Source organism: Camelus bactrianus, chromosome 5 (assembly GCF_048773025.1).
Source record: "Camelus bactrianus isolate YW-2024 breed Bactrian camel chromosome 5, ASM4877302v1, whole genome shotgun sequence".
Classification (NCBI taxonomy): Eukaryota; Metazoa; Chordata; class Mammalia; order Artiodactyla; family Camelidae; genus Camelus; species Camelus bactrianus.
The window spans coordinates 81,574,643-81,587,549 of NC_133543.1; the positions used below are offsets into that span (position 1 = coordinate 81,574,643).

General features: G+C 41.5%; 1 protein-coding gene across 3 annotated transcripts in view; it reads left to right on the top strand.

Moving 5' to 3' along the window:
- The window catches only part of ANKRD44 (ankyrin repeat domain 44), a 296,495-nt gene that overhangs the window by 246,846 nt on the left and 36,742 nt on the right, over positions 1–12,907 (top strand). For all 3 annotated transcript variants that reach the window (XR_012507147.1, XM_074364224.1, XM_074364225.1), the window contains exons 17-18: positions 1,531–1,602; positions 9,952–10,153. Coding sequence is in view for 2 of the 3 variants with exons in the window: in XM_074364224.1 (XP_074220325.1) it covers positions 1,531–1,602; positions 9,952–10,153 (274 nt within the window). In the remaining variant the exon portion in view is untranslated. The remainder of the gene's footprint in view (positions 1–1,530; positions 1,603–9,951; positions 10,154–12,907) is intronic.

The window sequence follows — 12,907 nt, forward strand, 5'->3', positions numbered from 1 at the left end:
TCTTGGACTTTTGCTCCAGCTCTTCAATGGACTCTGTGTCCCCTGCTAGAGTCTAAAAGTTAGAACATGTCACCGCTCTGCTCAAAGCACTCCAGTGAAATTCCATCTCACTCAGGATAAAAGTCAAACTCCTTATAACAACCCAGAAGGCTCCTGTGATACTACCACCCCCACTGCCACCATCTCTCTCATCTCCCTTCCTGTCATGCTCATTCTTGCTCACCTTGCTCCAGCCTCCTTGATGTTCTTAAGCACCTTGATCCTTAAAGGACTTGGCAATTACTGGCCCCTCTGCTTGGAATGCTCTTCCCCCGGATGGCCACAGGGCTCTCTCAGCACCCTCAAGACTGTGCTTGGTCATCATTTGCTCAGTAAGACCTTTCCTGATCTCTGTGTTTAATGTTGCAAACTGACCTCTCCTCCAGCCTTCCAAACTCTCCTTCTCTGTTTCATTTTTCTCCAAAGCACCTACGGCTTTCTAATTAACTACCTAGCTTCTTTCTTTTTTTGCATGCCCTACCTCCCAGAAGAAAATGGATTTTTAAATATGTTATTTATTACTGAATCCTCGGTGCGTGTAACAGTGTCTGGGCACACTGGTAGTCATTCATCAAGTATTTGTTGAATGAATACATTTCTTTATACCTATGTCCTTGTGCACTTGTCTAATTATTTCTTGCAAATTAATTCCTAGGGTCAACGATATGCACAAAATTTTCCAGAAAGGTTTCAACAAGTTGTTCTCCCAGCAAAAGTCAATGAGAGTGTCTTTTTTCTGATACCCTCACCAACATCATGCCATGGTCACACTATCCTTCCCGCTCCTTGAACCCACCGCATTTGTCCCCACTGGATACATTTGCACTGACTACTCTCTCCTCCCAGAATTCCCTACTACCATACCTTTGCTTGGCTTCATTCTTGTTCTTGCTTAGGTCTCGCTTTAATTGTCACCTCCTTAGAGAGGCCTACCTTGGGCATCAGCTGTCAAGTAACTTACCAGGCACTCCACGGCACATCACCCTACTTTATTTCCATCATAGTGTGTATCACTACCGGAGATTTTCTTATTTGTATATTTATTTGTTTGTCTGTGCTTTCCCTCTCTAGAACATGAGCTCCATGAAAACAGGAGCTCCACAGGTCTTTTTCAACACTGTCTCCAGTAAATGTGTGTTTAATGATGGAACAGGCCCTGAGTATTGTAATTTTTTCTTTATGACTATCTGCTGGGTGAGAGGTGGATTTACTGAGTTATTTTTCTGGATTGGTGAGGCCAGGCCGAGCAACTGACTTTTCAAGTACAAAACCTTTTTTGACTGGCAAACGTTAAGATGATCTAGAAGTTGAAATATTCAGTTAGCACATTTGTTTTGGATATGCTATATCAGCTTTCTTATATTTCTCATAAGTTGCATGATTTCTTAAGTTTCTGAAGCTTCCTTTCTCATTTATGTCAACATTAGTATCCATAAAGTAGGAGTCCTGCAAAATTGTACTCACGTGCTTTTTTTTTTTCCATCTCCACAGCTTCTGGAAAGAACCAACGGTGGTTTTGAAGAATCAGATTCCGTTGCTACCAAGAGTCCGCTGCACTTAGCTGTAAGTGAGATGCTATAGGCAGCTTCCCCTGAGACAGAAGGAACCTAAGTGTTCCTAAAACTAGGCTGCTCTTAAAAGGAAAGCGTAGCAATGCAATAATAACTCATAATGAAAACAGTACCAGGGGAAAGGCGCAGGCTGCAGAGAGAAAGCCCGACTCAAATTCCAGTCCCAGCTTCACCCACCAGTGACCTCAGACACATTGCTTACCTACCCTGTCTGAGCCTCAGTTTCCCCATCTGTAAAAGGAAGGCAAGGGAAAGGAGATAATATGCATAAAGCCCTTATCACAGAGCCTTATAATTGTTATCAGTTCTAACGGTCTTTCAAATCATGCTTATCTATTAGTTAAATCAATAAACGGAGAAAATGTTTTCTTTTGGTTTTAGAGATTTGAGTATAGACAACAAGTACTGCACCTGCGGAATTCCACAATTAAGGACTTGTGAGATGTTTAAGCGCAGCCTGTGCGAGCAAGATGAGCATCTGTGTAATTGCAACGCTGCTCCTTCTGCCTGGGCTTGAAGTCAGGGTCTCGGAGGGGTCAGACTCTAATCCTTGTACTGGGTGGTAAGATCTAGGAGGGAAGGGAACTTCCTTTCCACATCCAGATAACTGAACAGAAATGCAACAGCTCAGAGTGAGGATCCCCAGACTCTCCCGGGGCGGGGGGGATGACTGAGCCGGGAAGCTCATCACCGCTGAACCTCAGATAGTGTCTTGCTAACCGTGGATAATCAGCAGCTGTTCCCAGGGAACCTCTCTGATTGGCAGCCACACCCAGCAACTGCCAGCTTACCTGCGCCAGGTGCTGCTGCGTTGTGAGGCCTCCGTCCAGGGCCACAAAGGTGGTGTTTTGGGTGAACGCAGAGGCTGGATGCTGGGAAGAGTAAGCAGGGCCTGAGTCTCTATGTTTAACTGTTACGACATTTCGCTTAGTACCATCCACACATAAGCAGTTCTATAGTTTTGTTCTAATGAAAAATTGGGGTGGAGATTTTGAAGAGCAGAGAGGAGTGTTTTATTAATGAGTTTGCATAAGCATTCAGGCAAGGTAAGAAGGGATGAGACCATCCCATATGGATTGGGATGAACTGATCTCTTCATCGCCAGTCTCCCCATATCCTCATCAACACTTCTGCTGACATCCCCCTGACCACCCTCTGCCACATCTACCAACACATCCACTACACACACACACACACACACACACACACACACACACACGGTGAGTCCAGTGAAATTAGGCAGAAATGTCCATTAGTCTTTCTTCCAGGCTTGGGCTTAGAGTAGAAAAGGTGGATGGAGAGTGTATAAAACTTCACACCTTAGTACAGGTGTACCATGCTTAGGACAGGTTGCTCTCAAGAATCTCTGCCCAGCTCTCTGCTGTGCCTGGGAAGTTACCTGAAAGCCAAGAGTTCACAAGCAGCACTAGCTGCCCCTAGAGAGGCCTCTTTGAAAGCTTATCTCGATGGAAATCTCATGCCCTTTGAAAGTGGGGTTGATTGCATTGCCAAGCCTGCTAGTAATCTGAGAGGAGACTTCCTTAGCTTCCAAAAATTCTATCATCTTTCATTCTTTTTTTTTTTCCCCAAAAAATCACTGTTGAATGCTTACTCTGCCAGGTGCTCTGCTGAGCGTTACAGATTCCTGGTCGCGTCAAGACACAGGGTGTGGTATCACTGGAGAGAGTGGCCTTTGGTCGCTCTGCCCCTGGCAGGGGCCCAGGAAGGAAACACAGAGGAGCCACCAGTCCTCTCATTAGCGACTCACTCGGACATGATTTTCCATCTGTAAACTAAAAGGAGTGAGTTAGATAAGGATCCCGAAACCCTTTCCACTTTGTTAATTTATTTGACTATTTGTTGTACGATCTTGGCCAAGTACCTAACCTCTTGTGTCTCCGTTTCCCCGCGCACACTACGGGGAGAATAGCAGTACCTCTGTCTGTCTTCGGACCACTGTGGGGATGACATGAGTTAATACATGTGAAGTGCCATGCCTGGCACTTACGTGCAATCAGCTAGCTTCATTCTCATTCTCAGTAACATTAACACCATTCTTTCCTTTCAGCTATACTGACTGTGCATGTGCTAAGCCCTGTTCCAGGAGCTGGAGAGACTGCGGGAAACAAAAGCCAGCTCCTGTCCTCACAGAGTGTCCAGTCTAGGAGAGACCATAGCAAGTAGATACACAACATGGCGGATGGTAAAAAGTGCCGTGTGTGCTACAAAAGGGATCAGTGAGCAAGAGAGCATCGAGGTGGCAGATGGGGCGCCATTTCCCACAGCACAGCATCTCTCATTAGAACAGAGACTTGAACAACTACCATTTGGTCTCTGATAGAAGAGTGTTCCGGGCAGAAGTGCAGAGTCCCTGGGGTAAGAGCCTGCTTGGCGTGTTCCCAGAATAGAAGGAGGCCACCGTGGCTGGAGAGAGTGTGAGGGGAGTCTGTGGGGGGCGAGGTCCCACATGTTGTGGAGGGGCGAGGAGTCAGGGGAGGGCCTCAGACTCCAGTGGGTACTTTGACTTTTTCTCTGAGCAAAGTAGGAAACCATTTGGAGGGTTTTGAGGAGACAGATGATATGATGTGATTTTTGATTTAAAAGGATCACTTTAGCTTCTGTGTTGAGTTTAAATTGCCAGGGAGCAAAAACAGAAGCAAGACAACCAGGCAGGAGAGGATGATGATGCCTCTGACCAGGGTAATAGCAGAGCGTTAATCCTAAAACTCTCTTATTCTTTCCCTCTAAATGCTAACCTTAAAAAAACAATCTTATTTGCTCCAAGAACCCCACAAGTATGCCCATCACCTCTCCAGGGGCCTCTGTAGCAGTTAACTTAATAAAAACCCAAGACACATCCTTTCTTCTTTGGAAGCATTCTATAATGAAAGAAGGCCAGATGCCCTCAAATCTTGACTGCCCGCCAGAAACCCGGCCTGCCTTGAGTTACTATTTCCTGGCTGAATGATTCAAGTCTCCAGGGTTATCAGCCCAGTGAATTTCGTGGGCATTTCATCCACTTGAAAAAATTAAACCAAGAAACAAGGCTGTGCAAATGCAGGGCTCCAGCTGTTGAGGTTTCCAGATGGTCCCATTGTTTCATGGATTCTTTGGAGATCCCAGATTCTTTCTCCTCACTGCCCTCAGTTCCAATCTATAAAGTTCAAAGAAATTAATTATGTGTAAGAAGTATTTAAGTTTCTTAATGAGGTTTTTACAAGTATTTTGTAAAGCAAATTTGAAATGTTTGATTGCTACCTCTAGTGAAGACTTAAACCAGGTTGTCTACTGAAAGTCAAAAATATTTTGTGTTTTTTGAGCCAGTATCTTTGTTCTTGTGTGCGATTACTTCCTCCCTGAGTTATGTTAGAAATCATTTGTGGGAATTACCTACTAACCACCTGATTTAGGATGGGAACAGAAAGAAAAATAGGACAATTTTCATCATGTACTGCTGACATGAGAAAGGTCTGTTTTCCTGACTACTTGAGTGTCTTTTGGAGAGTTTAAATCTTTCCTTTATTTCATTGAGTCTAAGAACCATATAACTGCCTGAAGACAGAGTCATGCATTTAACCGTGGAATAGAATTCCATATTATGTGGTCGTTTGTTTTTAGGGTTAAGCTCTGAAGTGTGAACGTATGTGAAAGTTCTTGTGTTACCAAAGTTACCTTTATTATTCCCCTTAAATAGCTTTAGAAGTTTAGTATACATAGTTTTCTGTCTTCAATTCTGTACAATAATGCTTTTGCATACTTAAATTCAAAAGCTGCAAGCTAGACGAAAGGAAGAAACAAGAGAAATTCTATACATAGATCTGGCCTTTCAGTCATTCTGTCTTTAAGAGAATGTTCAGGTGCTTGATATAGAAGAAAGTATTGATTGGAATTCTGAAGCTTTCCTAATTGCCAGCCGGGTTCACTCCGTTTTATTTTAACATTAAGCTTCTTTCACTTTAACACATGATAATGGAGAATTAAAGCAGAAAGTGCAAGGGGGTCTTTTATAGGAGGTAAGTTCTTAAGGCTGCACCTAACTTTAAGTGCCCTGTGATATGATTCTGCTGTTCTGAACGGTGCTGGTTCCTCCACATCCATTTCCTTCCTGCATATTTTTCTCTTCCCCTGTGTCTCCTCTTTATTAAATCTAAATATGTTCTCCATTGTGTTTTGCAGATCTCCATGCAGTTTATAAGTTACTGATTCTATTTTCCTAGGCTAAGTCAAAGTGACAGAAATTACAAATGTTTTCAGTCTTTGTCATCATGGTAACAGACACTGAAGGAACTAGAATTTGCAAATAGCACCTAGTACCAGTTTTACCTACGTGGACTCACTTCCTTTGGTGTAAAGTCAGGATTGCTACACAAGCTGAATCAGTCACTACCATTACAACTTAAAATGAGAATAGGTCTTATGCAAAATCAAGTCCCAATGAGCCACAGACTCAAGCCCAGCATCAAGGGAGATAGACTGACTTACCCTCCGATGTAGGTGTGCCTGTTCTCACAGCCCTTTACCGGAGGATAGGTGCTCCCAAGTTGGCTTAAAATCGCTGATGGTGTGGGTTGATAATGACTCGGACTAGGCAATGGGTATTTGGGAATTCATGATGCTATCCTCTCTTCTTTGTAGAAGTTTGAAATACTTCTTACAATAAAAAGTTAAGGAAATATATACCATATGGCCGTGTTGCTCACTTTCCGGAGGCGCTCATAAGAAGCCCACAGCTCGGGCTCTGGGGTCTGGCTGATCTGCCTTTGAATTCCAGCTCCACCCTGTAAGGCTGTGTGACCAGGGGAGGGCTGAGTAGCATCTCTACCCTTCTGTGTCCTTGTCAGTAGAATGAGTATAACAATAGCATCCAAGCCATGGTTGCTGTAACAGGTAAATCAGCTGCTGCGTGCCCAGTGCTGCCTGACACACAGCGAGCGCTCAGGGACTTAGCTGTTGCTTCAGCATGTCGGTTAGGCCAAAGGCTTTCGATCCCAGGTTTCTGATTCAATATTTGTTATTCAGCTCTCTGAGCCGTTACATGTATAGACACAAAAAGATTTTGTTTGAAAGTCAATTAAGTGGAATTACTGGGAAAAATTATAGGACATTGCCTAAAAGCATAGATTCTAGTGGTCACAGATTCTGGGTTTCAAATCCTGACTTTGTCACTTACTAGCTAAGTGATCTTGGGTGAATTAGTTAACATTGCCTGTTTTGGTTTTTTTCATCTGTAAAAGGGATGTTTGCAAGGATTAGAGCTCAACACAGTGCCCCCAGTAAATAGTTGCTATTTTAAAAAGATATATTCTTATCACTAATACTAATAAATGATAATAAGTCATTATATTCATTCATTCATTCAGCAAATGATTGTTGAGTGTCTGTGCCATGCACGAGTCTAGGATACAGCAGTGAACAAGACACATAGAGTGCCTTCAATCTTAGATAACAAACCATCAGTAGATATGTAACAGATATCAAGTGATAATAAATGCTGTGAAGATAACATAAAGCAGGAGAAGTGGGGTGGAGAGTGTCTGGTGTGTTGAGGTAGACTGTGATGGGCTATTTTATATGGGCTCAGGGAAACCTCCAGATAAGGTGATGTTTCAAGCAGAATTACCAAGAAAGGCATGTGGCTCTTTGGTCGGGGAAAGAGCTTTCCAGGCTCGGGAACAGAAAGTACAGATGCTGTGGCTCAGAGCAGGACATGCATTATTTAATCTCAGAGGATGGGGAGACAAATGTAGTTGGAGCAGAGTGACTGAAGGAACATGCCAATGATCAGGGTCAAAGGAGGCCAGATCCCAAGAGCCTGAATGGTTACAGGAAGTTTTGGATTTTATTATTAAGAAGGGAATTATCAATGAGTTTTCATCAAGGAGTGATATATTCAACTTGGGTTTTAAAAGATTTCAGCTGGTGGTTATTCAATAATAGTTTGTAGAGGGGCAAGGATGGGAAGGGAAGCTTTTGCCATAATCCGGGCAACAGAGGACATGGTATAGTGAGAACTGGATAGATTCTGGGTGTATTTTAAAGAAAGAGTAGAGATGATGATGGCATTGAGGGCTGCTACTAGCCACACAGCACATGTGTGTGAATTTTAATGGGGATATGGATAGATATTTCCTGCCGGATGCCTGAGGACCTGATCACACCTCTGTGTGGTTAGCAGAAAGTGTCCCTTCCTCTCAGCAGACACACCCCTGTTCCAGGGTGTGGCAAGGCAGTGGGGAGGGGTGGGGAGGGATTGTGGGGGAGCAATTTTTTAGCACCCACTTGCCTTAATGTCCCAGAGCCCTTGTACAGGGCTACAACCCTGGGCTTGAGGAGGAAGATAAAGATGACTCCAAAATTTGAGGCCTGAGCAACTAGAAGAATAAAAGTGCCATTTAGCAAAGGCTGTGGATGGAGCAAATTTGGGGAGGGAAATTAAGAACTTGGTTTGGAGCATGTTAAGTTTGAGATGCACATTAGCCATGCAAGTGGAAATATCAACAGGGAGTTGAATATACAAGTCTTACAAAGTAAAAGAAGAAGTTAGAACTGGGATATAAATTTGGGCTTCATCTATATATGAGTTATTATACTACATATATAATATACATGTTTAATATGTAACATAATAACTATAGCCATTCACTAAAAACTGTAATGAGAAAGTTTTAAAAACAATTCCTATCAGTACTCTTAAATCCTGTAGGTCCTTTTAATCTAGTTTTTGGTATTGTTGTTGTTGACACATGCTTCGGGGAAAATTCAAATGATTTTTGGAAAGATAAGGTGAATAAGTCCATACGTTCATGACTTTGCCTCCCATTCCTAGAGGTAACCACCATTAACAGTTTCCTTTGTATCCTTCTAAAATTTTCTACGAATATAGAAATATACATAGATATGTGGATTTATTTGCTTTTTATAACATTGTTATATGTATTATTTGTAACTTTGATACTTTTTAAATTTTTTGATAGATTTTATCAAATCGTATTCCACAAATGTCACACCAATCTACCCTCCCACCTACAGAGCATAGACTGTTTTTGTTACTAGGTCTTAATACTGGACGTGCAGCACAATCATTGCCATTTGGTAGTGAGAAATAGTACTTTAACATTTTACATGTTTTTGCGGTATGTTTATTGACCTTTAATATTTATTTTTCTGTGAGCTGCCTTTTCATGCCGTTTACACATTTTCCTAGTTTTTAAAATGATCTTTATAAGCTCTTTGAGTATTAAGGAAACTAGTCTTTTGTCTGTGCCAAGCCTTTTTTCAAATAAGTTGTACCCTGAATAATTGCTGTGATGGAAAAACAAAAAGTGCAGGAGACATTACAGGGGACTTTGGCTGCTGAAGACACTGGGGACAGTGCTTTTCCTCTGTCTTCTTCTTTACTTCCCTCCACAAACCCCCGCCTCCACCATATCCTTACCTGTTTTCTTTCTTTCTTTTCATTGTCCTTTGCCTTGTGTGTGTATATATATATATATATATATATTTTTTTTTTTTTTTTTTTTTTACATTATAGACTTAGTAAAAATTACCTGTCAGACTTTTAGTTTTGTGTTTTAGTAGGATGAAGCCTCCTAACTTTAACATAGCATAGGACCTCACAATAGGTCTGAACTTGGCACTGATCTGTGGAATATACTTCCATAATTGTTTTTGTTTTCATTATGATCAATGGAAGATACAAAGGAGAGAAGAGGAAGCATCAGCTGTGTATAAGTTACTATGCAAATCCAGTGTAATTTTACATCTTCTTATCTTCCCTGGAAGGCAGCTTTTACTCCTCTCATTTTATAGTTGAGGAAACAAACTCTAAGTGAAATTAGGAAACTCACCCAGGATCACGTGGTTGACATTAAAATGCTGGACTGTAACAGTTGAATGACAAAGTCCGCAGTGTTTTTAGTGACTTTTTTCCTCGAGGTTTAACAGAAAAGTCTCCTGAAAAAAATATTCTGATTATGTCAATATGTTTGGAACTGAACTGAGAGATAACAGAATATATTCATTTATTCAGCTACTAGTCTGTATTAGATTATTAGATCAATAGATATAAATATAAGAGTACATGAATACATTTAGTACTTTTGGAGCAAATCATTGGACCAAAGAGAAAGAACAGGAAGAAATTCATATGTAACGGTGAGGTCTGGGCATTATATTTTCTAATCTAACTCTGGTTCTCCCTGTTTCAATAACCATCCAAGCATCTTCCTGATGTGTGCTTTGGAGTGGTCTCCATCTGTGACCTGGGAGACTCCACCCTCACATGGATTGTTTTGGGACTTGGGCGGAGTGAGCATTTGAGTCATGGGTTTCTTTGTTGCAGGCTTACAATGGGCACCATCAGGCCTTGGAAGTCCTCCTGCAGTCGCTGGTGGACCTGGACATCAGGGATGAGAAAGGCCGCACTGCTCTGGATCTGGCTGCCTTTAAGGGGCACACAGAATGTGTGGAAGCACTCATCAATCAGGGCGCGTCCATCTTTGTGAAGGACAATGTAACCAGAAGAACCCCGCTTCATGCCTCAGGTAGGTCTTGTCAGGATTCTTGTTACCCTGGTTTTCTGGCCCACTTGTAAGTCTGAATAAAAGGATGGAGCATCTTCTTTCATCCCAATTTTTATAATATCTACTTTCTTTCTGCATCAAACATACCTACGCTCTTCCAGGATACTTTTAGCTTACTGCCCATTTGGAGATGACTGGTGGTCTCTGGCCAGAGAGGCTCTGGCCTTCTTCAAAGACTATTTTTTTAGAGCAGTTTTAGGTTCACAGAAAAATTGAAAAGAAGGTACAAAGATTTCCCACATACCCCTGTCCCCGACATGTGCATGGCCTCCCTTGTTATCAACATGTCTCACCAGAGTGGTCCATTTGTTACAATGGATGAACCTGCATTGAGACATCAAAATCATCCAAAGTCTGATGGATGGGGTCCACTCCTGGTCGTGTACATTTTATGAACTTGAAGAAATGTATAATGATATGAATCCATGTACATACGGAATATGATACTGTAAATTCTGCCCTGAAAATCCTGTGTTGCCTCTGGCCTTCTTAACTCAAAAAAGAATTCAGAACCTTTGGCAATGGTATCACAAAAATTTCTCTAGAAAAGGCAAAGGGTATTGTAATCTTCCTAGATCACATGAAACAAAATCAGACAGCATTTTGAAGTACAGAATTAGTGATGTTTCAGGACTACTTCATGAAAGGAGTTTTCAGGCAGCAATCTAATCTGTGCGTCATTCCAACAGCCTACATGATACTTCTTAACTTGTTCTCTGATTCTTGATGCATCAGATATAAAAGTAGAGACCCTTAAAAAGTGCATATATTTATCAAAAAGTAAGTAATTTGCCTCTTCTGGGGTTATACATAAAATAAAACTGTGTCCAGACACTTCCAGACATTTGCCCAGATGTAAAGGTAACTTGGAAGAGTCTCTAGCTCAGCTAAGGCATAAATTCCTTTGGGGTCAGGAATTCAGTACTGTCGGCCTTGATCAGAATGGTGGATGTTATCTGTAGATACTGTCTTATAAAGAGACATAACTGTCTTACACTGTGAAATAATGGATGTATTGAGGAAGCAAAGGAGTAAACAGTTTTTCAGAAGACTTTGTGATTCTTGTCCTTGGGAACATTTTCTCGGAGTGTTAGACCTTGTGGAAGTATTTTCATCTACATCCTTGAATTTCCAAACCACTGAAGAAAAATGATATGGAGATTGAAAAAAATGTGGTGTTGCCTAATTATCTGGAAATGATTGTTCCTGGAAAAAATTTTAGCCATGAGGTCAGCAGTGGTTGACATGGTTAAATTATTAATTCTTCTTTCCCATCACATTTAGTCTTTTTGGTATTTTTGGTATGTATAAGTATAATAAAGTTTGGTATTCTAGGCATTCTTGGTATTATTGTAAAGTTTACATTCAGTTCTTCTTTCTGAAGATCAGTTGCCTATTATTAAGGCAAGCATCCTGCTTTAGTTACCATGTACTTCCTGACAATCACAAAGGACCTATTTTGATTGTGGAAAATCGCCCTTGTGAACAGGTCAACAGTGAAGAATAATCGTTTCTCATTTGCCACCGTGCTATAGGTTGTGGTCCAATGGAGCCCCCTCCTGGTCAAGAAGACTCGCTCCTTTTGGATTTCCCTCATGTCATTCATTTAAAAAAGACACCGGCTGTCATTTGACTCTGTTCTCCACAAAATGTCCGCTGTGCAGAAGCTTTAGCCTGTGCTTTGAGAATCTGCTTTTCCAGAATCTCTTCCAACTCATTTGAGAGGCCAGTTTCTTTGTTTCAAATCCTGAGAGTAGAGTGAGGAGCAGGAGTCAAGATGGATTTTAGAGGCTTTGGCACAGACAGTTGTAATGACAGTTGTGGCTTTTGAGCAGCAGGAAAAATGGCTGTCACTCATGTAGTCAGGGAGAGGCTGAACCTGTCTGAGACAAAGCTGGACTTGGCAGGGCACTGCTGAAGGAGATGTTTGCATCTTTTTGCTAGAAGGCAATTGGGGAAAATGTAGTGTGTGGGAAGCTAACGAGAATTCTAGTGTAGCTGCACTTTTATAATAAAGAGAAATTATGTTTACCTGAGGACTGTTAGCTAAGTTCGAAAAGCTACTGTACTCACCCCCACCTACCTCTTTGCCTCTCTGCCCCCAAAAAGCACCACTGTAGCAAATGGTTTGCTCTCCAGCATACTGGGTGAATGATATGAAGTTAGGTGATTTTTCTGTTTAGGCAAAAATCAAAATTCTTACAACTATTATGATTATGAGATTGAAAGAATATCAAATTGATATAAAAAGAGGGATCTATAAAAGTACCCTGCTTCCTCCATTTCATGAGTATATAAAATACCACCACCTGTGGTATTTAGCTGGCAGTCCTCTGCTAATTACTTCCTTTTAAAGCATACATTAAACTCCTTGTGTGTTTCACCAGTGGTAACGGACAATGTGACTTAAAACAAAAGCAAAACAACAGCCACAACAATATTTCCACAGAATTCCCTCCTGAGATACATAAATGGAATGTTGCTGAGAATGAGCTGAATGCAATGGTCTGCAAAATCTGGGTGTTATTCTGCAGTTAATTTGAATGGTGTCAATGAATGTGAGCTAATTCTAATACGTATTGTCCCTGAAAAACGTGGCGTTGTTAAATTAGCATTCTCATGACTGGCATGCGTCAAAAAGGGCTGTAAAACGCAGCTCCTGGAAGAGCCTTTATCAGCCTAACATCGCTGCATCTATTCCCTTCTCTCTTCGCG